The 24819-nt window shown below is 43.4% G+C and overlaps 2 protein-coding genes across 6 annotated transcripts in view; one reads left to right on the top strand and one right to left on the bottom strand.

Annotated features, from left to right (window-relative positions):
- The window catches only part of adgrl1a (adhesion G protein-coupled receptor L1a), a 91059-nt gene extending 73467 nt beyond the window's left edge, over window positions 1-17592 (top strand). For 3 of the 4 annotated variants that reach the window (XM_047571653.1, XM_047571651.1, XM_047571652.1), the window contains 14 exons: window positions 383-563; window positions 744-866; window positions 1708-1916; window positions 2004-2177; window positions 2726-2929; window positions 3415-3635; window positions 3947-4013; window positions 4191-4282; window positions 4423-4591; window positions 4867-5022; window positions 6043-6139; window positions 8742-8864; window positions 11118-11135; window positions 11228-17592. In XM_047571653.1, the coding sequence (XP_047427609.1) occupies window positions 383-563; window positions 744-866; window positions 1708-1916; window positions 2004-2177; window positions 2726-2929; window positions 3415-3635; window positions 3947-4013; window positions 4191-4282; window positions 4423-4591; window positions 4867-5022; window positions 6043-6139; window positions 8742-8864; window positions 11118-11135; window positions 11228-12144 (2751 nt within the window). In that variant the 3' untranslated portion in view covers window positions 12145-17592. Of the gene's footprint in view, window positions 1-382; window positions 564-743; window positions 867-1707; window positions 1917-2003; window positions 2178-2725; window positions 2930-3414; window positions 3636-3946; window positions 4014-4190; window positions 4283-4422; window positions 4592-4866; window positions 5023-6042; window positions 6140-8741; window positions 8892-11117; window positions 11136-11227 lie in introns of all 4 variants that reach the window. The other variant, XM_047571654.1, reaches the window with a different exon arrangement.
- A 2077-nt stretch (window positions 17593-19669) lies between these two features.
- Window positions 19670-23685, bottom strand: LOC124997350. Of its 2 annotated transcripts, none has more exons than XM_047570997.1 (13): window positions 23571-23685; window positions 23354-23460; window positions 23142-23270; window positions 23003-23045; window positions 22859-22906; window positions 22703-22769; window positions 22476-22586; window positions 22258-22323; window positions 22076-22165; window positions 21561-21617; window positions 21118-21207; window positions 20746-20845; window positions 19670-20659 (listed from the first exon to the last, which is right to left on the bottom strand). In XM_047570997.1, exons 1-13 carry the CDS (start codon window positions 23629-23631, stop codon window positions 20621-20623), a joined length of 1008 nt encoding a protein of 335 aa, XP_047426953.1. In that variant the 5' UTR covers window positions 23632-23685; the 3' UTR covers window positions 19670-20620. The 2 variants fall into 2 exon arrangements, with proteins under 2 accessions (XP_047426953.1, XP_047426954.1); XM_047570998.1 differs by having other exon boundaries at window positions 23354-23485; window positions 23571-23656.
- Between the last annotated feature and the right edge of the window lie 1134 nt (window positions 23686-24819).

Raw genomic sequence — 24819 nt, 5'->3', positions numbered from 1 at the left:
GCAATAGTCGTTACTGTCTCATCGTGCACGTGTTATTTTGTGTTGCCTCGTGCAGTTGAGCACGATTTCAAGTATTTGCTCAGACTGCAGCTGCACTTCATTATTACCTTCATGATTACCTCATGTTTGCGTGTTCTAATCAAGTGCACGCACTTCAAAATCCTAGAGAAGTGGTGAATCCCTACTGAGAATAAAAGATTAACCAAAAAAAACAAAAAAAAAAAAAACGCAGTGGATGCGGAACTACGCACGAGCCATCAGATGATTAATTCGTTCTGTTGGTTCCTCATTTGTCACTTTGTTCTCTGTTGGGCTGTGTGTGCTTTGTTGTGAGCTGTTCAAATGAAATGCTTCAAATCAGTGCGCCTCTCGCATGTGCCAGGCGGTGGTGCAGACAGTCGACAACCTTCTCCGCCCTGAAGCTCTCGAGTCGTGGCAGGACATGAACAGCACAGAGCAGGCGCACACCGCCACCATGCTGCTGGACGTGCTTGAGAAAGGAGCCTTCCTGCTGGCCAACAACATGTACGGGAACCGTTTTTCTGACCGAGCCCCCAGCGTTGGTAAGGAAGCAGTATTAAAACTTTGCATTAATTATAGTAGGCACAGTTCAGTTCACTATTTTTCTTTTGTGTAAACTGCGCCTCCAGGTTGGGGCTCTGAATTTCTCCTGAGTGTTTTTTGCGTCTTTCAAAGCAAAGAGGTTTTAATAAAATTCCTGCATGCTGTGCTTCCACCATCAGACCTTGAGGTGCACGTTGTAAACACAGAGATGGACCTGCAGGACTTGTCCTTCCCGCAGAATTACGCCAGCGACAGCACCATCCAGCTTTCAGCCTCCACTATTAAACAGTACAGTCGCAACGGTCAGCAACCCTTACCTCCCCCCGTCCACACCCCCCACCACTGAAAAATTGCACTAACCTAGGATGCCTACTCTCTTATGTTTCCATTTGCATCTTCCTGCAAGCTTAAAACAATCTGCATGCAGTTGACTAAGTTATTGGTTCATAATAATAGGCTAATAAGATTAACAAAAGCGCTGAGACAATTTCTTTTCTTGATGGTTTCTTAACAGCAGACTTAATAGAATAGCTGGGGAGGCGTGTAGATTACAATCGGCCCCAGTCTGACAGAGCAATCTCAGCACTCCCTCTTCTCCTTTCCCCATTCCGTTCCCTCGCTCCGTCTCTCCACCATCTTATCCCCCTCTCCCATCTCTCCTTTTCCAACCCCCTCCCCTCTCAATCACTCCCCTCCTCCCCACGCTTTTCTGTTTTCTGTCTCTGCTCGGCTCTGCAGCGGGAACGAGATTAGAATGATTGAAACAAACGCGCATGAAATATTCATATGGAATAATAAGAGATCTGTGAATGCTTGAGGGATGAATGTTCCATTGCCCTCCACATTAAATCTCGCTCTCTTCCACCAGTCAAAATGAAACGGTCCTTACCATCATTCTAACCTTCACTAACTCTCTCTCTCTGTCTCCTTTTCACTCTCCCTGTCACTCCATGACTCTCCATCTCTGCTGCTCTTGCTTCCGTTAACATATTATGTCCCCATTTCTGTATTTCCAACCCCGTACTCCCTCCTTCTCCTCCTTCTCCTCAGCCCCCTTTATTACCCTTTCTGTATTTTCCTTTTCATGTAGCATCACTGCTTTAATTTTGTCCAAATCTTTTTATATTTGACTCCAATCTACAGGTCAAGTCAAGGTGGTGTTCATTCTTTATAAAAACCTGGGATCGTTTCTATCCACTGAGAACGCCACAGTGAAGATGGAAGTGGAGGGACCCAACCATGATAAGAAGCGCCTCGCAGTCAACACCCATGTAATTGCTGCCTCCATTAACAAGGAGTCCAGCAGAGTGTTTCTCACTCAGCCGGTGGTCTTCACCCTCAAACACCTACAGGTAGCCCAATTCAAATTGCAGTTCTTAATCTCGACGCCCAAACTTGCGTCGACATTTTCCTTCATCCCCCTGTTTGCTTTCCTGCAGCTGGAGAATTATTACTCTCCGAACTGCTCCTTCTGGAACTACTCTGAGCGCTCCATGACAGGCCAGTGGTCGTCACAGGGCTGCCGGCTGCTGGACACCAACAACACACACACCACCTGCTCATGCAGCCACCTCACCAATTTTGCCGTGCTCATGGCTCACCATGAGCCCGATGTAAGTAAACAAGGGCGTGGCAGACGCACAGCTAAAATGAAAGGCGGGTAATTTATGCAGACTTTCATTCGCGGAAGCATTAGCATAGTCACACACACACACACACCCTCACACACACACACGCACATTAATGTTCCCTCTCAAGGCTGACAAGCTCTTTGTTTTGAATTGTCTTTTTTCCCTCCGACACTCCGACATTCAGGGAGGCATAGACTTACAAATTCACGTCCCTCTTCTTCTAGCTGACATTCATGTGAATTTGAATGTCATGCATTTTATTGTCAAGACATCCTGTCTCTTGTCTTTACACTTTAGCTACTTGCATATATTTACAAATATTAAATTAGGCAATTTGTCTCTACCCCCCCCCCCCTTGTTCTCTCAATCCTGCTATTGTTTCTACCGGTTCTTTCCCATCCCACTATTCTTCTAACACTTTGTCCTGTATTTTTCCCTTTCTTCCTGTCCGATTCTGACTCTGTGTTTCCACCCCTCCTCCCCTCCTCCCACCTTATGTAAATCCGACACTGCCCGGACCTCAACACCAGGGGCGGATGCACGAACTGATCCTCTTTGTGATTACCTGGGTGGGGATTGTCATCTCCTTAGTGTGTCTAGCCATCTGCATCTCCACTTTCTGCTTCCTGCGCGGCCTGCAGACCGACCGTAACACCATCCACAAGAACCTCTGCATCAACCTCTTCATCGCTGAGCTGCTCTTCCTCATCGGCATCGATAAGACGGAATATCACGTGAGTCTGTAGCCGCCCATTCAGGGTTTCATCGTAAAGTTGTTGTGTTTTTATTTTTTTTGTATAAATTTCTTCTGACTTATATACACTTTTGTTCAGCTGATATGCTTGTGCCCCTAATGAAAGTGAAAGTCACTTTATATTTTCTAACTTGAAAATGACAGTGTAACTTTTTTTTTATCAAATACCTGTGAAAACAGAATTGAGGCAGTCTGTTATTACAACACTCTATAAAACTTTTACTGCCCTGTGTAATGAATTACACTCAGTAACATGCACAGAGCCAGTCACCCAGGGGGCAGCTTTTCATTTTCCCTGTCAGTGTCTAGCAGTACCACAGTTCCTGATAGTGACTCTGTTCTATCCTCTACTGTTTTTCCCTCATGCCTCGATCTTAATCGTGTTTCTCCTCGGTCATCTTAATATTTTCCTTCTTCCTCCTCCTCCTCTCGTCTCTCTTCTCTCTCCCCGGCTGCCACTCTCAGATCGCCTGTCCCATCTTTGCTGGCCTTCTGCATTTTTTCTTCTTGGCTGCCTTCTCCTGGATGTGTCTGGAGGGTGTGCAACTGTATCTCATGCTGGTGGAGGTCTTTGAGAGCGAGTACTCCCGCAAAAAGTACTACTATCTGTGCGGCTACTGCTTCCCCGCACTGGTGGTGGGCATCTCTGCAGCCATAGACTACAGGAGCTATGGGACCAAGAAAGCGTACGTGTGAAGACAGTCCTTTTGCACCTGAAGATTGAGAAGTAGGATTATGCTATTCCCCCAGCTGGAAATATAATATGCAGTGCTGCGTGAATGGCTCTTGCACCTCCCCACAGACTGGGTTTTCTGAAGACACTTAGCCAAAGCCTGATGATTAGCCCTCATAAGATAATCCATAGAGACAGGAAAATAGTATGCCTGCCACTGTGTGTGTGTGTGTGTGTGTGTGTGTGTGTGTAAGTGGCTCAGTGCGTCTATACATTTGTTTGTGGGCTTAGTAACACCCTCTCCTCTCCTCTATACCACTCCAGATGCTGGCTACGAGTGGATAACTACTTCATCTGGAGCTTCATTGGACCCGTTTCGTTCGTTATTATGGTATTAGCTTTACTGTCAGACAGCGTTATTCACCTCTGTTTTGATATCACGCAGTCATACCGAAAGTATTGCTCCAGTAGACTTTCTTTCTGAGGTTATGAACGGTGCAGCATTTGTCGCGTAGACTGTAAAATCCATTGCACACTTATTTATTTTTTGCCATCTTTCTGTCCTCAGCTCAACCTCATTTTCCTCATGATCACTTTACACAAGATGATCCGCAACTCTTCAGCACTCAAGCCTGACTCCAGCCGCCTGGATAACATTAAGTGAGTCCAAATGATTTGATGAGTCACACATCTTACTATTTCAAGAAACAATAATCTTAACTGCGAGACATATTCCAAATTGATTCAGTTTTTCAGCGCATGACTCATTATTTGAATTTTTTTTTTTTCGCTTCTGTCAGGTCATGGGCTCTAGGGGCTATTGCCCTGCTCTTCCTGCTGGGGCTGACATGGGCCTTTGGCCTCCTCTTCATTAATGAGAACACTGTAATCATGGCCTACCTCTTCACTACTTTCAATGCCTTCCAGGGCATGTTCATCTTTATCTTCCACTGTGCCCTGCAGAAGAAGGTAATAATACAAACTAGTCCTTTAATTTATACTTTACATTATGACTTTAAGCAGATGAAATGTAAATGCACGGATGCACGGACACATGTGTGTGTGTGTGTGTGTGTGTGTGTGTGTGTGTGTGAATAAGTCTGTTCTGTATTGTGTACATTTTGTTGCGGCTGTGCGATAACAGGTCCTGTAGCTGCACATTTGGTGCAGCCCATTGGAAATGTTTCTGTTTATGAGTGACTCTAAAACCTGCCTTCTGTGCCGGTGATAATATTTATTTACAGGTCCATAAGGAGTACAGTAAATGTCTGCGTCACTCGTATTGCTGCAGCCGCACCTCCACCAGCAGCTCCCACGGCTCCCTGAAGAACTCCGGCCTGCGTGCCAACAACCGCTACTACAGCGGCAGCCAGGCACGCCATGCAGCAGCCCACAGACAGGTACAGGCAGGACAGGCCCACTCAGAAAGTAACGGCACACACAAGGCCACGCAGGAACACATGTTTACACATAAACCAGGCCACAAAAAAAATGTGTTTTTACTCAACGAGTGAAAATACGACGATTTTACTTGTATTGAACAGCTTATGATATGAAAAATGTTTCTTTGGATCAAATGAATCTCTTTATACTGTTTGACTTATTTGAAATACTGTCAAAATTTATATCTTAACTGAAAAGCAGAGCAAAATGTCCTCACTCTGGATCCACATTTATCCCATCTGAAAAGATGTGTTACGTAAGAACCTGCGGGGGTTTGATTGCTGATCAATACCAGTGACTCACTGATTGCTTTTCAGAGCACTTGAATTTACTTACTTAACTGACTCGACAGCCCACGCCTAAGTGAGATGTGCATCAAGTGAAACACCAGTGTTAAAATTCCGTTGTTCCCAGTCACAGAGCGAAAATAAATGTGTTACATCACGATTTATGACTCGTTCATTAGATAATTCTGCTGGAAAATCTTGTATAATCAGTCAGTTTAGTCATGTCCGTTGTAAATAAATAAATAAATAAAAGACTTTTATGGCACCATCCATTACTGGCAGCTTTGTGCTTAGCAAGGTAGACTATTCATTTATAAATGTAGTACTATTAAGAGTAAAAGTACACTCATGGTGTAATACATCCAGAGATATTGATGATAATCTGACATGTGCGCCCAACTATCAACATGAGCTTTTCCCATAATGTAAGAAGATGAAAAAAGAGATTGTATCAGCTACGGCACTCATGCCCTACACATTTCTTGTTTGTTAGCTCCCCTCGTGATAGCATGACAAAGCCTGCGTGTGTTTACCTATTGTTCTTTGTGGATTAGAGCGAGACCCGCAGTTCTGATTACAGCTGCCCCACTGAGTTACAAAGTCTACCCGCCGCGTTTCTATATTTAACTTGTTGTGTGTTTGCTGCCACTCGTTGACACCCACTGTAATCAAAACTGCTCCCTTTCCCAGAGTCGAATCCGCAGGATGTGGAACGACACGGTTCGGAAGCAGACGGAATCCTCTTTCATGGCGGGAGATATCAACAGCACCCCGACGCTCAACCGTGGTGAGACCTCCCTCCGTTTACCTGCCATTCAAGTGTTCACACTTAAATGGTCACAGATAAGCACGCGCTAACTCACTGTTTACAAATCAGGGGTACATAGTGGCTAAGGCGAAGCAGTGTTTGTAGAGTGAAATGTGGACATACGACAGCAAAGAGGATGATGAAATATATGGCCACATTTGTGGTGCTCTAAGGTTAACTACCATTGTAATTTGCCTTATAGCTACTGGGCCAACCAGCAGATCCTGCAGCAGTTAGTAGCAGCAATCATTTTACTGAATGGCATAATGGTTAGAGCCTGGTTGGTGGATGGTGGATTTTAGTCTGGAGTGTAGCAGTAAAAGCACTTAGGAGTTCAGCTGCTACATTATGTGAGTATGTGTGCACTTGCTGCAAGTGTGTTCGTGTTCCTGTATGAAATCTCCCACATAATTGTAAATAAGATTTATGCATAATTGCACTTCAAAAAAGATGCAGTGAAGCCACTTCACTCCATCACATTTAGGATATTACAAAGCATGTTTTTCTACATTTTTACCATCAGAAAAGGCTACGCTGCCTTTTTCAGGGAGTCCAAGTTGGCATTTGACTGATTTTTAATTAAACAAACATTGATTTTATGTTTTGATCTCACTGTAAATGCGTAATTTTTTATTTACTAATATAGAAATCCTTGTGCCTGTATTTTTTTCTAATTAAAATATACCACAGAGTACATTTTTCCATATGAGTTGCACTTAAGTAAAACTCTGTGTCTCACATAATGCAACGCAAAATTGCTTTTTTGTATTAGCAGCACATTATGAGTCAGCCTAAATTGCCACATGTAGCCCCCTGTGAACCCAGCAGAGCGCAGGATCGGACTCTATTAATTATTTAAAACCCGAAGACATAAAATATGTGTGTAGAGCCATTGATTGTCTCAGCCTCAGCAACTGGTGGCGTCACTGGCGCAGCAATCAGTGACACTGAGACGATCGAGGTTGGCCCAGGTTCCACATTGGGCCCAGGGTTGGTGGGTGGTGGGGGTGTTGATCATGACACACAGGCAGTTGCTAAATCAGCCGTCACTCTCTATGCTAATTTCATCCATTTTGTTTTTAATGAACTGATTAGCGTGTGAGCGTACAGGGGGTAATTATTCTAATTGAGGAAAGTGACAGGAGAAAGGCAGGGGGTGAGGAAGAGGTGTGCTACGAGAGAGCAGGATGGATGAGATGTGTGTGTGTGTGTGTGTGTGTGTGTGTGTGTGTGTGTGTGTGTGTGTGTGTGTGTGTGTGTGTGTGTGTGTGTGTGTGTGTGTGTGTGCCATTGGGTGGGTCGGTTTCCGGGGCTTTTTGTTGCGATAGAGCAATCACCAGGCCTGGAGGAGACACACTGTGTGGATCATTCCGTGGTGCGCTGTCATACACAAACAACTGGGCTGTGAAGCCTTTATTTGCTGTGCCTCTGAGAAAAGTTTGGCAGAATTTGAAAGACGAAAGGGAGGGAAAAGAGAAATGCGTGTAAAGCTCTATCACGGAAGAGTAATTAAACAATCTGGATAGATGCTGCGTTGTTATCACTGGCATCTCTGATCTCTTTGATTTCCCCTCTACACTACTTTATGAACCACAGTCAGTGCTAATCTGTCCAGAAGAAAAGATGTGCACTGCACGCACGCCGCTTCCCATGATTCCCCTTGCACTACTTATTTTCCACAGTTGAAGCTAGTTTCCTTAATTTTCTGCATGATATTCCCCTGAGGTTCACACGGACAGCTAATCCTAGCTAATTTGGTGGTGTTTGAAAAGATTCTGGCACAAAGAACTGAGAAAATGTGGTGCAGTCGACACAGGAAAGCAAGCCAGAGAAGGAAGGGAGAGGATTTTTGTATGGCATGCCAGAAAGATGGACAGAGGAAGTGTAAAAGGAGGGAAAATGACAAATAAATAGCTGTGTGTGAGTGCATATTTTACTTTTTTAGAACACCCTGCTCCCTTGCTGTGTGATGAACGGCAGGCTGGAGACCTGAAGGTTGCACTTTGCCTCGGACGACTCTCCGTCATGCTGTCCTATTTTTAATTTCATGGCATTTCTGTTCGAGTTGCCTCAGGCTGGAGCCATACATGGGCATTATACAACATTCTCAGTGTGCCATTTCTTTGAATTATATTTGTCTTGTTGTGGCATTCACATTTCACTGTGAAATTAACTGTGTTTCAATGGCTGCACCCTTAGACTACATAATGGCACGCATTACTGTTCTCCCCATCTGACTACATTGTCAGGAGCCAAAGGGAAAAAAATGAATGCTCGGTACCTTTCCCATGCAATTGTATTTTTACTCAAAGGTTACAATCAGCAGGCATACACATTGAGGGGAACACTGTGAAATGCATTACTTGACATAGCACCGGCATCGCAAAAATAACCCCATCTGAATAAACAGTAAATATTTTTATGATTCCCAGTGTTATTGGTCTGGAATGTCTGAATGTGAATTTCAGATTGTTACACCTATTGTGTGCCATGTTTCTGTGCTTGGTTTGCATACATCTGAGAAAATGTGTTACCATGTTTATGATTGGGTTCATTTTTATTTTATGTGTGTGTCTCGCAGCAACCATGGGCAACCACCTCCTGACGAACCCAGTCCTGCAGACTCGCACCGGTACCTCTCCTTACAACACGTTGCTGGCTGAAAGCTTCACCCCACCCTCACCTGGTGTCTTCAACTCTACCGGTTAGCTCCTCATAACCACTTCGGCCTGTGCGTGCATTCTTGTCAGCAGTAGCCGCGCCAAAAATGACCATTGCCGTTGTTGTGATTTTGCCTGCTCCTCATGTACGCACACGCGATCGCACATAGACAACACACCAACTGTTACATTCATTCTGTGTTGGCCACAAGGTGAGATATTGAGATCAAGAATATACTGTATATCAGAACTCAGCATTTTAAGCAATTTTGTTTCTGCATGTTTCAGCCTCCGATTCTGTGATAAGAAACTCGTGTTGCTGTCAGGTGCCTACACCTTACAGTGCCATATGAATGAACCAAGATAAATAAGATAAGGAGGGGAATGTGTGCCTCAGCTGTAGACCTTATCTGTTTTCAGTCTTGAGCGAAAGAAAACATGCTTTCACCATTAGACACCTCCATAACAAAACGGTGCATCGTGGTGAGATGCAACGCGTCAATGATTCTGTTTCTGTCCTGTGCCCTCTTAATGTTTATAGACCACAGTACAGGTGGAAGAGTCTGTGGAAGAGTATGCAGGCAAGAACAACTGTGCTTGCCTTCTGTATATTAGCTTTATTTGTTTCACAATCACTCTGGCTTGCAGGTTTTCACAGAGCCTCCACAGTGAACGTTTATGGAGTTTTACAAATGATCCATTCTGCTGAAATGCCGGCTTTTTGTTTTTACATGTAAAAAATGATTGGTTTGACTTAGTAATGGATCGATACATGATATAACTCATATAACCGACAAATCAAAACTACAAAAAAAAAAAAAAGATGCCACAGAAATGTCTTGTGCCTGCTAGGACTGTGCTTTGGCTAATCTAGAGGTAGCTATGCCACCCACGCTGCCGCCCATGCTTGTCAGAACATGTGTATATATACTTGTTGTCCTACTGTCTGTTACTCTGTCACTAGTTTGACGTGGTATGTGCGCTCTCACTGCTGTGTGTGCGGCACATTCACGTGTTTGTGGGGGTGTGTGTGTGTGTGTGTGTGTGTGTGTGTGTACTTTCAGACCATGTAGCTGTCAGACAGATTCACTAGGCTGAGCAGAACAGAGCCAAACAGTGCCTTCAGCCTAACCAGCCATCTGGTCAAATCTTGAATCTTCATGAGAACAACCACAAATTGATTAGAAGTTTAGCTACAGCTGTGACTGCCAGAATTCTTTAGGACGGCTTTCTTGCCAAGCAGAAAAAGCTGTTGGCTTTAAATCACGATGGCCGTGGAAAGGAATCAGACAGCTCGGTGGCGAGGGACAGTCCATCTGGATGTAGGTCGGTTAGGTCAGTGTAAGTGTCTGTGTGTGTATATCCTAGCTTCTGTCTCAGCATGGGACTCTTTAAACAGCCTGACAGCATATTTCTTTGATTCCTGTCAACTCTATCATTTCCTAACTGCAGAATTAGACATGTTTTGTTAATTGCTCCACCACAGTACCGATGTTCATTCGGTAAGTACGGCTGCGTGCGGCTGCTTGCTGGCTGACTGTGAGCCCGCAGAATATCAGGCTTAGTGTCTGAGGACTCAAGTTTAAGGCAGCGTTTCTGTTAAATATTTTAAAGCCTCTCCCCACAAGACGTCAAGTCTGATAGCCACAGGCCTGGCAGCCCAGTCATTTTTAGAAGAGAGAGGTAGAGGATAGGGAGAGCACTTCATTAGAATGTCTAATTAGCCACAGCACCACCGAAGAAGACCGTTGATTAAAGTCATGCCGCGCATTAAATTTTAAAAACTGAACGCGCGTCTCTGTTTTTAGGCAGCTGTGGCTTTTGCTTTGCTCTGATGGTAATTTGGGAGCACAAAAAAAGCACAAGAAGCACAACATCTTTGGCTGCTTGAAGGGAATTCATAAAATAAACATTGCTGCTACTGTAGGTGGCTTTTGTATAAATTATTTGTGCTTAGAGGTATCGCTGACGGTAGTAGATATACAGCAAGCATATTTTTCTGGATCTTGGACGTACTGTTTATGTTGGAGGAATATAGTGTCACACAAACTGGTCTCAGTCCGCATAAATCTGAGTTAATGTGACAGTGCGTGTATTTGGGTGTGTGGTAAGAGTTGGTTAAATGTGAGAGAGGCAGAGGCAGAGAAAGAGATAGAGGGGGAAAGGGTTGGATCAACAAGAAGGACAATGGCTGCCTTTTTGCAATGTCTTATAAAAGTTATCGTTCCATCAGTAAAGAGTATTGTTAACTGTCTTTTATTTTATTCACTACACATGACTTTCTCTGGAATGCACAGGAACCTTCCGTGACCCAAGTAAGTGTAATTAACATTTCCTTTTCTTGCTGACATTTGAATCCAATTGCTTAACATTAATGGCAAAACACTCTGTCTGTGTTTGGCTCCAGAGAGTACATTATCCAAGGCACGTGAACCCTGCGGAATGGAAACCTTGCCCCTGAATGGTAACTTCAACAACAGCTACTCCCTGCGCACTGGCCCAGCAGGTGGAGGTGGGGGTAGCTGTGATTTCCTAGGCGGTGGGGGAGGAGACACTAGCCCACCCATCTTCAGCCAACGCAACTCAGAGACCATGGGAGGGGGAGGCATCCGACGAAACCTCTCCGATGCAGCAGCCTTCGAGAAAATGATCATCTCTGAGCTTGTGCACAACAACCTGAGAGGTGGCGTTGGAGCAGGAAGTGGAGGAGGTGACGTAGGGGACAGAGTGTATGGTAGCCTCGCGAGGGGGCGATCTCACGGCGGTGTTGGAAGGGGGTCCACTGCGGTCGGACCAGAGCCATCTGTCAGCATGGACGAAGATGAGGACTTTCTAAGAGACGGACTCCAGCGCACACCACAGGATGTAGAGCTACTTTATAAAGCCCTGGAGGAGCCCCTGCTGTTGCAGCGTGCCCAGTCAGTCCTCTACCAGAGCGATCCCGAGGAGTCAGAGAGCTACACAGCTGACCTCACGGAGAGCCTCGGTCACAGTGGCCACAGTGGCCAAAGTGCTGGCGGGCAGGGAGGCAACAGAGGTCCAGAATCCCCCGCCCGTGACTCCCTGTACACCAGCATCACCAACCTGCGAGACTCACCCTACCCTGACAGCAGTCCTGAGCCCCTGGAGGTGGTACCCCGTTCAGCTCAGCCCCCAGAGGAGCTGTACTACAGCTCCGGGAGGCCCGCCCTGGGCTCTCGCGGGGCCCCAATGCAGACCTTCTACCAAGCCCCACCCCGGAGGCCGAGTGGGGATGGACATCAGGCTCAGGAGCCTTCCCACAGTGAGGGAGACGGACAGATGCAGCTTGTCACGAGCCTGTGACTGGAGCCGCAAGGAGGAAGTTGGGGACTAATGTGATGGCCAGAGCCTCCTCCTAGCCCATGTCTTTCTCTCGTCTCTCCACTTCCTGCTTGTTTGGTTGCCTTTCTTTCTCTTGACATTTATTTAACTAACATATGAGCAAACAGAATGACTTTCTGGGGGAGTCGTGGCTAACTCTGCAGAAACAGCCTTCTATCTCCAGTCCCCCCCCCCCCCCCCCCCCCCCCCCATCTTATGGAGACAAGTGAAGGGTGTTTTTCCACAGAGTGTTCATCATCGGCTCTCTCTGACCCAAGTCCTCTCCAGTTCCTTTGGTATTCTAAGGCCAAGTCCAGCACTCTGAATGTACCAATCCATCCCCTTTACCTTTGGATATTTCAAAACTTTAAAACTTTGTTAAAGTTGTTTTTGTCATGTAATTTCTCTTCAGATTCTCTTCAGACATGTCTCCGGATATGGGAATATCATTTTATATTTTATCTCATTTCCCTTTCGTACCATGCATAGGTCTTTTTCAAGTCATAATTTGATAGGAGTAGTTAGCTGTGGAGACAGGGAATATAGTACACTATTATAACCTAAAAAAAAGTCTCACAGAAAGCTCTTCATTGTTGCCAAAAAAATATATATTTTATTGAGCCAGAACAGAAACAAGAACACTGAGAAAGCAAACACACACACACACACACACACACATACACTCTCTTATCTAGAAGTGCTCATTAATGAACATCAAAAGTGAAAACAGTGCTCATATAAGTAAAAGAGAGCAAGAGCTTTTGTACCAAGCAGGCTGTGGGAGCTGATTCAGTGTAGTTGCCTTCATTATCTCTTGCTGTGAATTGAACTCTGTACACAAGTGGAGTAGAGGTGGAGACAGAGACTGAGGAGGTTCCTCGCGACCCCTCCAGAGCAGCACAGCCTGCCCCCTTAAGACTGGACAATCCTGTCCACTGTTCCCCGGTTGTTTGCTTTAGGCATTGGAAAAGTTAAATGACTGCCTTGCTATTGTTTTGAAGAGAGTATTAAATTTGTTGACTGGGTCTACGTCCTGAAGGGGCTGCAGAACGGTGTCGCCCCCCCTCTCCCTGTACTTTGCTGTTAGACCCTAGCCAGTGGAAAGTGGACTTTCGGTGTGTTGTCGTGACAAGCGAGACTGTACACGTCACAAACACACTTGCAGACCAATTGGTATAAATGTGTATATAGGAACCACACATGAATCCACTTTATTCCTACTATGTAAATAGAGACACCAGATGATCAAAAGCAACAAAGGTAATAAATAATATGAAACATGACTTCTTGTACTGCAACAAACTGATGAAAGAAAAAAATAAAATGTTTTGGAGTTTGTGACCTGAATGATACACTCTATCTCTTTCCCGATTTGCTTGATCTCTTACTCTTTCGCTCTTCTTTGCCCCAGTGGTGTGTCATTCAGTGAAATTCCTTTGTAGTCGAGTGGAGAGAGAGAGAAAAAAAGGCAGGGATAGAGAGAGAGAAGAGGGAGAGAGATTAAAATGTGTAGTAGGTTTTATTTATGAAAATGAAAACTGGAACAAATCAATCCTGGCTCAATTTTTACGTGATATAATCCAATACATGTCGTTAATGTTTGACCTTTGACATTCCCCAGGGTGGATTTACCAAAGGCAGAGAGAGCGGGGGAGGAGGAGGTGCGGGGCAAGTGAGATAGATGTTGTCAAATGTCACTCTGTGCCTCACAAGTAAGATGACGCATTGTGGGTGAAAGACAGCAACTCTTAAGTGGTTTTGTTTGTTTTTGTTTATTGGACAATATATCCAGGTGGCATACATTTAACAACATGGGTTTTTAGCATGTGAGACAATGAAGCTTGTTTTGCTATCAGAGAGTATTGCATTTTGCTGTTACTTGAATATAGTTTCAGCACTACTCCGGAGCCTAATGTGACAATTTGTTATTTTCCTGTGCGCATGTGTGGAAGTATGAGTTGAACTGGGGGCTCGGTTGCGTGTGCACGAGTGTCGCGGTCTGTGAGCATGTGAGTCCTCAAGTCGTGTTCCAGGCTTTTTGTGTGTCTTTGAAAGGCAAGGAGGCCCAATCATCTCTAGATCTCTGTCGTTTCCTTTTCCGCCTCAAACGGAAGTTGCTTTGTCCATGGTGTTGAGGTGCAAGGCGGACAGGGGAAGCCTGGCTGAATCAAGAGAGTTCACACTTGACTGTACCTTGAACATGTGACCTTATGCAAGAGAAATTAGCCTTCAGAGTCACTCAAGAGGCTTGCTTCATCCAGCTAAAACCAGTTTTGACCTTTGCTTCATTTATTGGCATCTGTTATGGTTTATTTATAAGTTGCTGTATATGTGTTTGAAACATTTATTCACATTGATTTATTCATGACATTGTTTTTTTTTTCTTTCTTTTTTTTACTATCTCCTTCTAAACCTGTGGCAAGCAAAAGGGTGTGATATGTGGGCACAACGTGAGCAGAAAATAAATGCGTCCACTGCAGTGTGACATTTGGCTGAGGTCTGAGTGTCCCACATCTAAGAGAACCCAAAGGACAGCTTTTCAGCTGTGGCTCCTGGGGCTGAAAGAGAGAGAGAGACAGAGAGAGAGAGGGTCAAAGACAGATAAGGGGAGGGATTACAAGGATTTGCCATCTTTTCGTCTTGTTATTCTAATCACTTGTGCGAGTAACATTGTGCGGGCCACAGAGCCCAATGAGGCTCTGATAGAAGGCCTTGGGATCATCACTTGAGCCATAGGGGGAATATGTGCAATACTGGTTTGACGGTACAAGACTTACAGCTTAGCTAAGGAAGTGTGTGTGTGTGTGTGTGTGTGTGTGTGTGTGTGTGTGTGTGTGTTTGCAAATGAAAATACAATACTCACATGTGTTCTGCCCTGCTGCAGCACTGGACAAGTGAAGTGCAGATGTAATGGCTCAGTGGTGGGGCCCTGTACCAAGGCAGCACCCACTGATCTGCTGAGGACAACTGAATGTATTTTAACAAACAGGATTGAAGATAAACCAATTCACTCAAGGGTGGAAGTGTTAATGGGAAACTCAAGACGGCAGCCATTATCTTTTTTCCTCATCGTTCTCAACACCATCATCATTAGCTCCGTCCCACATTGTGTTTGACATAGCTTGCTGACGCTGATTTCGAGTGCTCAGCTGGGACTCGCCCCGGGGAGAAACACTGTTTAGACCGACACTACCCCTGAGAGGAGGAATGTGCGTCACCTTGGGCCTGCGTCTCCTCTTTCCAACCCCTCCCAGCTCCTCTTCCTTTTTCTCATACCCCCCCCCAACTCATCCACATTTTAATATCAATCTCAGTGGACTCCATTAGTGCAGCACTTTTTTGGAAGTGTTAATTTGCTTTGTCAAAAGCTTTGTTTACCCCAGATTAATATCTCAATAAACAGAGGAGGGCTGTTCCGTGGTAAATGATAGTGATTATACAGTACAAGGTCTACGGCCCACGCTGTCGGACCGAGGCTCACACAATAGAGTTGTTCCACCATTCAACGCGCCTCCAAACCTGTGATTACAATAACAACTCTGTGGGTACTAATTTTCTGCAGTGAACTCACCCCCACTCTCTTTTATTTTCTTGCTTTGTGTTTCTATTTGCAAACATTTAACACAGCCTCACTTTGCGTGCCAGTGGAAAACTTGACGAGTGCGCTTCTGCGTTTTGCGGGAAGTTGTTTAAAAGGTGGGATTTCTGATCTTTGACACGGTGCTGTTTCACCCCTCCAGCTCAGTTTCGCTGCAGAGTGAGCCGTGCCATTGCTCAGTCTATCATTAGACGGTAGTGCCAACAGGCATACAGTCTGTTCAATTGCAGTTGACCCTTTAGCGCACGGACAGTTTTGTGTGGACCACATCACACCGGGAGGAAGGTTCAGAGGCAGCGGGAGGTTGGTGTGTCAGCTCAACAGCGGCAGAGAAGCAGATGGTCATTATATATCTGCGAAGACTGGCCAAAGAAGGAACAGAGCAGGGGCAACATCAGAAGAGATGTATGTCACAAATGCAGAGCGTAGCCATAGGGAGGGAGCAGAGCTAATGAGAGGGATGTGCAGTGAGGCCGTGCAAGGTTGTATCCGGAGATCAGGAAACGGATAAGCTACTTTGTTTCCTATGGTTTTATGTTTGTGGTTTCCAGATCAGAGGTTAACGCTTCATGGTTTAAATAGATCCAGCTAGCATGTCACTTCTCAACTCAATTCATGAAACAAATCTGCCTGCGAAGGGAGAAGGATGGTGTGATTGTTTGGTCTCAGACGCGTCCACTGCCGCATCAACCAACTAAAGCACGATTTTTTAGAGTGCCTGTAAATGGAACAGGATTTTCCTAAAGAGTTTTTTTTAAAAGACATATAAAAATAATAATAATAATAAAGTAGTACTATTTTGTTAATGATTTCTTGTTACATGTCCACATAACTACTATACAGTACTTTTGAGGTAGCTAAGACGAGTCTGCTCTTTGTCTTTGGTGTTATGTCCGTGGAGCTGTGCCAGCATTTCAGGACAACTTTAATGCATGGGGTGGGACCTACAACACACAGAGACTTCTTGGTGGTACGGGGTTCTCCACCTTATGGTAAACTTATAAGGCCTATTTTCATAGAGATTCCAAGATTCCAAAACATATCTTTTAACTGTCACACTGACATGTATACAATATACACTTCCAGCCAGGTTAAGTCGTTTTGTACAGTGACGTGGAGAAAGATATGGATCTAATGTTTATATTTTAACCTTTATTGAAACATACAGCAGGAGGCATGACTTTTTCTTCTTTTCTTCCACTGGGTGCACTGTCTCTGAGAGTGGGGAGGAGCTGGACTGTGCCTGCATGAGCCTGTCCGTGGTTGTAGTTCTCCGTCTATGATCACCCGTCAGACAGTCCGAAAAATTTACCACCGCAAAATCTGTCTGTCTTCAGAGGAGGAATAATAGCTGGCTACAGCACGTGTGAATGGAATGTGCTGAGTATCAGCTAAGGACTGTATTAATTAGCTCAGTAGAACTTGGTCAGTATTAGTCATCTCTGAAATGCTTAGATTCATGAAATCAAATTGTTGGGTGCTTGTGGTTTTGCATAGCAGGCTGTGTGGTAGAAAGAATGGTCGCTGACATTGTGCCATATGGGGTCCTACATATAGCACAATTTCTAAAGCTTTCTGTGATTTTTCTATGAAGTGGTTAATTTATCATGTACCAAGACATTTGTGAACTGAGGTAAATATAACTTTTTGGTTCTGTTACTGTTTTCTTGCAGGAATGATGCTCATGTGTCTTACTGGATTTTTTTTTTCCTCACAGTCTTTGCTCTGACAGGTGTCTGGGCTGAAAAGGAACGGTTTTCTGTGAGTGTTTTCCTCATTGCAGGTCAGAGCGACCTTGTATCAGCACATATTAATAAACTATTGAAAATACACACTGTTCATGCTTGAGGGTTTCTCTGGCAGCACCCTGAAGGGGCCAAATTAAGATGTGTGTATAGATGTGCAAGGAAGTGCGGTATAATTGCTTTTACACTTTTGTATGTGCCAGTGTAATAAAATGATGACAGCAGATAGAAATGATTATGAATCTTTTGCTATTTCGTATGCATATACATTTCAGTATACCTACCTCACTATTCATGTCTTTAAGCACTAATACAGTGCTTATGTTTTATTCATGGTTTTATTCATGGCTGTCCCACAGGTCATAACAGTATTATGCTTTTCATTTGACTACCATGGGAAGTAGAGGACTGAAGCCAAGCAGGCCAGCTACTTCCTGAGTCAGCTCACCCTGAACCACACAGTATGCATATGCAGATTTGTCCTGGTGGTTGGAATGAATGATTTTGTCAAACGTTGATCTGCGTCCAAAGAATACTTTGCAAAGTGATCAAAGGAGATGCAGGAAATAAAGTCATCTTTAGGAGACACCACCCAGACCTCTGGTGCTCGGACGGAGACTAATACAAGCTTTCTACATCTGCAGGGAAAGGGCTGAGGGCTGGTCCTGTACTGATGTGTTGAGGCTTTGTTTCACTACAGTAACTCCAAGTCTGTATTACTGAGACCAGCTACAGTGGTGCTTTCAACCATCTCATGTGAATGTGCATGCACATGCAATCTAGTGGCCATGCTTGATCTGCTGGATTTGGCTTTGCAAAGCATCAGTCAAGGTTAATTAATCACACGGTGTAGTGTGATCCCCGATGTAATCTTTTAATAACCGCAGCATGAGTATAGATCAGTGACTTCTGAATGCAACACAATTCTCCTGCCGCTGTCCGCGGCAGTAGGCCACAGCAGCAAGCTACCTTTAGCACACTCCAGACTAATCATAAAGACTGTGATCAGCTTAAGTAAGTAAGTGTGGGTTATTTCAGCCTTACTGCTGTAGCTCGCTTAAACATTCTTGTCCCCAGTGTGTGGTCAGTGTTCAGCGTCCACTCTTCCATGACAGCTTATACTGTAATCCTGTTCACAGTCAAGTGTGATTGGTTAGTATAATTAAGTCGTTTTTAGATTAGTATATGCAACAGGGCATAAAGTATTTCATAATTACAGCCCCCTGCAACTTTCCCTTGCCCAGAGGCTCGTCTTTCAGACATCATACTTTGTGCTGTACATGTATGACGACATCCAATGACTCACCCCCTGCCTATGGTCCCATCTGCCCAGCCCCTGCCTCGATCATGTCCTCTCAGTGAAACTCCCCAAGAGGGGAGGCTCTCTCATTGACCATTCAATCACCCTCTTTTCACCAGTCCTACAGTAACACTTTCACACACTAACATATAAAATATGAGCAACAAAGCCTCCAACCTCTGACCGCACTCTCTTCCTGCCACTCCAAGTCCATCTAAGAGGTAAAAAAGGGCTTTTTCAAGGTCACTGCACATTTAGGGGAGCTTAAAATAGAGGCAGGCATTGACAAACCAAGAGTCACAGCGACTGTCAGCAGATCCCTGGAGATGGAGAAAAGAGATGCGTCATGTGTAGTTCAAACCCTTGTGTGCTTGTGTGTTGCTATAATTACTCCCATACATCAAGCCGAACGGGTAGTGTACAGTACAGAACACATATACAACCGGGCCACGTGTAGTGTATTTCATGTCCCTTCATTAGAGCACTATACTAGAAAATAACCCAAACACACACAGTGATTGCATAAAAGGACGACACAATAGTCAATCAACAGCATGTGAGGGTTCCTTGATTTGTTCAAACCAAAGCATTTTTAGCCCTGCACGCAGTGACTGATCCCTGAAATTCAATCCATCAAGACAGATATATTTTGTAGATTTGGATGTAGATAGTCTATTGCAGAATGTAATAAATATGCATCAGTTGCATTTGCATTACCCAAAATAAGTGCTTTGACGTATAATGAATAAGCTTCCTGAGTTCTTCTGTGTTGCAAGACTCCTGTGTATTTACTGCCCCCCTGTGGTATAAATAAGCTTGCATTCAGGGATTAAGAAACCAAGGTAAGAATGAGTTACACTGGAATTCACTGTTGAGTAAATTTATTAAGAATACATGATACCTTTAACATACTACATTTCAAATCAATACACTTCAATTATACATATATAGCGCCAATAACAATACAAATTGTCTCTAAATGCTTTAACACACATCTAAACATGGCAATTAAAAAATCAGCGCAACTGATTGAATAGCTAAATGTAACAGGCTTTGTTGTTATTACCACTACTAAACTAATCAAGAAAAGAGCAATGGATTAAATGATCATTGATAAATGAAAGGAAGCAAAGCACAAATTAGAGGCAATATCACAAGATGCCAAAAAAATCAAATGACTATAAAAAAAAGCCAAAACATTTCACCTACAGCAACTATAAGCAATATAGCAATATCAAGAAACAACCAAAAAAAATATATGTATATACACACATTATATCATCCATAATGTGTGTATATCTATTTCTATATCTATATATCATAAGTTGAATAACAGCAGTGTACGGGATACTTATTCTGAATTTTTGGTCCACCCATCCTTTGGCCAACAAAGTAATTACTATCATCAGTGACAAACTTCCCATCATGCAGTACGTACAGTATACAGCATTTTCAGGAGAGAGCAGTGTCTTACATTCCTCCCAACAAGCTTTACTGTGACTGCAGCCAGCTACCAAACATTAATAACTAATGGTCATGTCAGTGTCTCTGATTTACTGACTTGATCATGTTCCTCTCGGAAAACACTGCATACGTCATACCGGGAATTACATAAAAGTCTGCACACTGGCCTTCCCAAAGTCTCTGTAAATACTGGTTGAAAAATTATTAGAAACAAAATTCAGAATTTGGTCCCAAAGGACAAGTCAGAAAAAGTATCCCGTAGTGCAACTGTGTGAATATTGAATGTGTATTATTATTATTATTGTTATTATTGATATTATTATTATTATTATTATTATTATTATTATTGTACTAGTATTGTAGTTCTTCATTTGACTCCACGTCCGTGTCCTACAAACAAAACAAAACAAAAATTTAAATCTTCCCAAACCAACAAAACAAAAAGCATTTCAGTAATTAAAATTGTTCCTACATACCAGTGCATTCGAGCACCCACTGACTGGTTCATTTTCAAAGCTATGCTTGTCCACCAAAGCTATAGCTTCACCTCCCTGGTCAGAAGCTCGGTTGGCAGCTCTGGAGGCAGAGACAGAGGAGAACAGAGACATGAGCTACGTGCGCAGTGGCAGCAAAGCTTAGTTTACGCTCACTTTCTGAGCAGATGCCACACAAGTCCTGACGTTCATACTGGCCCTGTTTGTGAGGAGCAAGCAGTGCATAAAGTTACTCCCGACAGCTGCCCAAACAGCAGCTACAGTCCAAGACAAACAAGATGTGAAGGGGACTAGAATTGCAAAGTGACATACAGTAGATTTCTCTTTAGTTAAAGTTTCAAGAAGCAGTCTCACCGCTGATTCAACAACAGCTGTCGTCCTTCAGTCTCATGTTCCTCAGCGTCCAACCCACCAGCACCAATGGGCCATGCACTGGCCACATCCCTGGTGGAAGAAGAAGGATTCAGTCATTGTCTGTAGTCATCATCACTACATGATGTCTGTAGTCATCATGTAGTCATGGGTGAGTGCTACAGGTCATTTTTACTAGTGACGTGGAAACTCAGTGGAAACCTGGAGTGGTACATGTGCTTAAATGAATGCCAAGTTTGGTTTTATTTTTGCTTTTATCATGCAAGTGTTGCATTGCCTTATGAAATGCTTTTAAACCATTTATGTTGATGACAGCATCAAATTTTAATTTATTCTTCAAAAGGACCCCTCCTCCACACACTAAGAATAGGCCCCTTCCAGTAATAAAGCTGCAACTTAAGGAATTGTTGAGACCGCAGACATACCTAGCAATGTCTTCTTTGTTACAGCTATTTACTCCTCCTGGATCATGCCCCAGGTTCCTGAAAGAGGTACAATTCAGTGTTGACAATTAAAACATTCAGTCCATTCATACTCACTGTTTACCTGTTCAAGACTCGCTGATGAGTGACTTTATCTGTGTCAGGGACTTCTATGGTCCCATGGCAAATACAACAAATACTAGGTAAGAACGACATGATCTTCTGAGACATTTCATTCAACACTTGGTCTAAATGTTTAAAGGAGAACAGGCTACAGCAACAAGACAGTAAACAATTCTCTCTTTTTAGTTGGCTTGATCCTCTCAGTGTTCAAGTGATGGTTCAGACTAAGGGACTGATGAGTCTGACCATCATCCAAAGTATCAGTACTATGGAGACAAAGGCAGCTTCTACAAAATCATGTTACTTTAAAAGAGAAGCGCATATACATTTTGTCTGTATTGTCAAGCAGGATGGTGAGAGTTGAATAAAGATGTTTTTGTGTTACTCAGCCTAACCTCTGAACAACCACTCTTTCAAGAATGTTGCTTCGCTCTGTGTTAGCTGCACCACATCCACGTGGGTTCCTGTCAGAGGATTGTTCATTCCTGCAGTAACAAGGGAGAAATTCACTAGAACGACACAGGACCATGCAACCACACTGATTCCTTCTGAAAGGGCTTGTGTAATGTCAACTGACCGGATATCATTGTCGTGTTGAGTACCCAAATCACCGGCTCCCCCCGGGTGGGATTCATTGTAGTTTCTTAAAGGGACACACAAAGAAAAACAAGTTAGTTCAGTCTTACTAGAAGCAGGATAATTATTATGTTTTTGTTTTTTGCCAATAGCCTTTTATTCTCTCTAGATGGGTTTAGCTAAATCTAAAACATGTAGTAACCTAAAAGTGAGAATGACCTTGCTTTGTCTCTTTCTCCTCTGTTTGGCTGGCAAGTGCCGTTTCTGGCACAACAGGAAATCTGGACCTCTTTGAGTAGCCCAGTAGCTGTAGCTCTGCCACACCGCTTCCTGAAGGTGCGAGACATAAGAGAAGAGATACTCAACACAGGCTGAACCCAGGCAACGTTCTCAGTTAGCGACAGTGAAAGTGACATTAACAGTTGATCGTTATGAACAGAACTCACTTCAGCTTCTTTTTCCACATAACACACCACCCACAAACCAAAGCGACCACAGCAAGTACGACACCGACTGGATGACAAAATGTAAATATGTTATTATCGAATGTACATTTTAAGAATAAAAATGCTCAGGGCACTAGATTAATACATAATACTCACTGATAAAGGCCCATGATGTGTCTGAACTGGTTTCAGGCTCTGTTGAGGCTGAGAGAGATGAGATTGATGCATATATTCATCACCAGTAATGGAAGATAACATATCATAGTTAAATAGTTCATTCACCACATGACACTGACTTACCAGCAGTTTTAAAATTCACACAGATCTCTTTTACAAAGCGCCCCTGACAAAAAAAAAAAATAAAAAATTAAATCAAAGTCTGTAAGAGGAAGGATAAATAAACATTACAACAGCATGAGGTAAGTTCATTCACACTCACATTAGGAACGATCAGTTTTACTGTCAGGTCTTGACAGTCTCTGGTAATGACAGAATCCTTATCCATCTTCAACACTCCATTCCCCAGTTCGAATGACTGTATGTGTATTTGCCCATACGCAATCAAGGTCTGTGGGAAAATAACACCACAGTTACATTTCTGTGACCCAGCTCCAGGAAGCGTTCTTCAGAACACAGAGCAAATTAAAATACCTCATTATGGTAGATATAAATCGTGCTTCCTCCAGAGCCTCCATGTGGGAATTTATATCCAGCGGTAGTCTTGATATCCTTACAGGAACAGTTTGTCACAGAGCACTCTACAAAATGAGTAGAGAGAAGTAGCTATATGACGCCATTTACATATTAGTTATTAAAATACTTGAAAGACAGGAGAGACATGCTGTATTTGCAATGATCCATCTCTTACCTAGTGTCTGCTTGACAGCAAATGAAATCATGAGAAGAACTAGTGAGATTTGAGGGGACATTGTCGAAAGAAACAAAAGAGCCAGCCAACACCCAGGTTGCTACAAAATGCCTGAACCAGGAAGAGGAAGTTGCGTACTTATTTTTTTTTTTCTTATCAGGTGATGTAACAGGAAGTCTAAGCCTGTTATTATTCACTCACAAATAAACAGAAGCATTCTAGGTTTAGTAGAGAAGCTAGCTTTCATATTGCTTGGTTTCATTTTAATTTTTAAAACTATAGGTATAGAATAACACTTAATTATATAGTTCTTTGGTTTTCCTCCTACTGTCATCATTGAAAACCACCTATTTATTTTTTGTACAGTTCTAAACAGTCTCACTTCTATCAGCGGTTTCTGAGATGCCTGTACTATTTGACTGTTTTCCAGCAGTACCCCAGTATGATGTTGAGAGAATTGTCCTCTGAGAGAAGATTGTGTCAAGACACAGACACTAAAGGAGTCTAAAGGAGTGGTCCGCGTCTGTGGCAATAAACTCAGAATGGCATGCTAGCCTCGATCATTCTCAAATGGAACGATGTTTGGAAAACCAAACAGTCTGGTCTGGTCTGGCCACAAAGCCAAACTGAGTTATCACAGAGACAAAAGTCAGACAGATCACCAAGGACCCAGTGACACTATGAATGGATTCTTTTATGAAGTTTATAGAAGGATCATCAGAGCATCACCCCAACAGTTGGGTCTTTATGGTAGTACATACACAAGCCAGTCCTCACACTCAGACACATCACAGCCCGCTGGGAGCTGAACAACCCTGAGACCATTAGAGAAAACCTGACAGCATGAACTCAATAATACCGTCCCTGCAGTCAAACACGGTGGTGGCAGCACCACGCTGTGTGGAGGTTTCACAGAGAGACTAATTGATGCAACTGCAAACTGCAAAATATACAATATGTTAGCTGTGCCTTCAGCTGAGCCGTTTCCAGTTAAAGAGGAAGTCTTTCATGCTAACAGGTAACTACCATGTTTTGAGTTATGCTTAAGCAGCCAACCAGACACTGGAATGTATTGTGAAGGAAAATAAAGGCATGGTTAACAGAGGTTTTACTACAGTGTCTCTCTCATCCTCCCATTACTTTCACTGTGGAGTTTTAATTAATTTAGTTTTTGTTTTGTCTCTGTTGTGTGTGTATTCTGCTTGTTTAAAGAGGAAGAACTCTGAAAGTTAACAAATGAAAGTGAATT

The sequence above is a fragment of the Mugil cephalus genome, chromosome 20, assembly GCF_022458985.1.
Source record: "Mugil cephalus isolate CIBA_MC_2020 chromosome 20, CIBA_Mcephalus_1.1, whole genome shotgun sequence".
In the NCBI taxonomy this organism is placed as follows: domain Eukaryota; kingdom Metazoa; phylum Chordata; class Actinopteri; order Mugiliformes; family Mugilidae; genus Mugil; species Mugil cephalus.
This window is presented reverse-complemented; position numbering and strand designations above follow the sequence as displayed.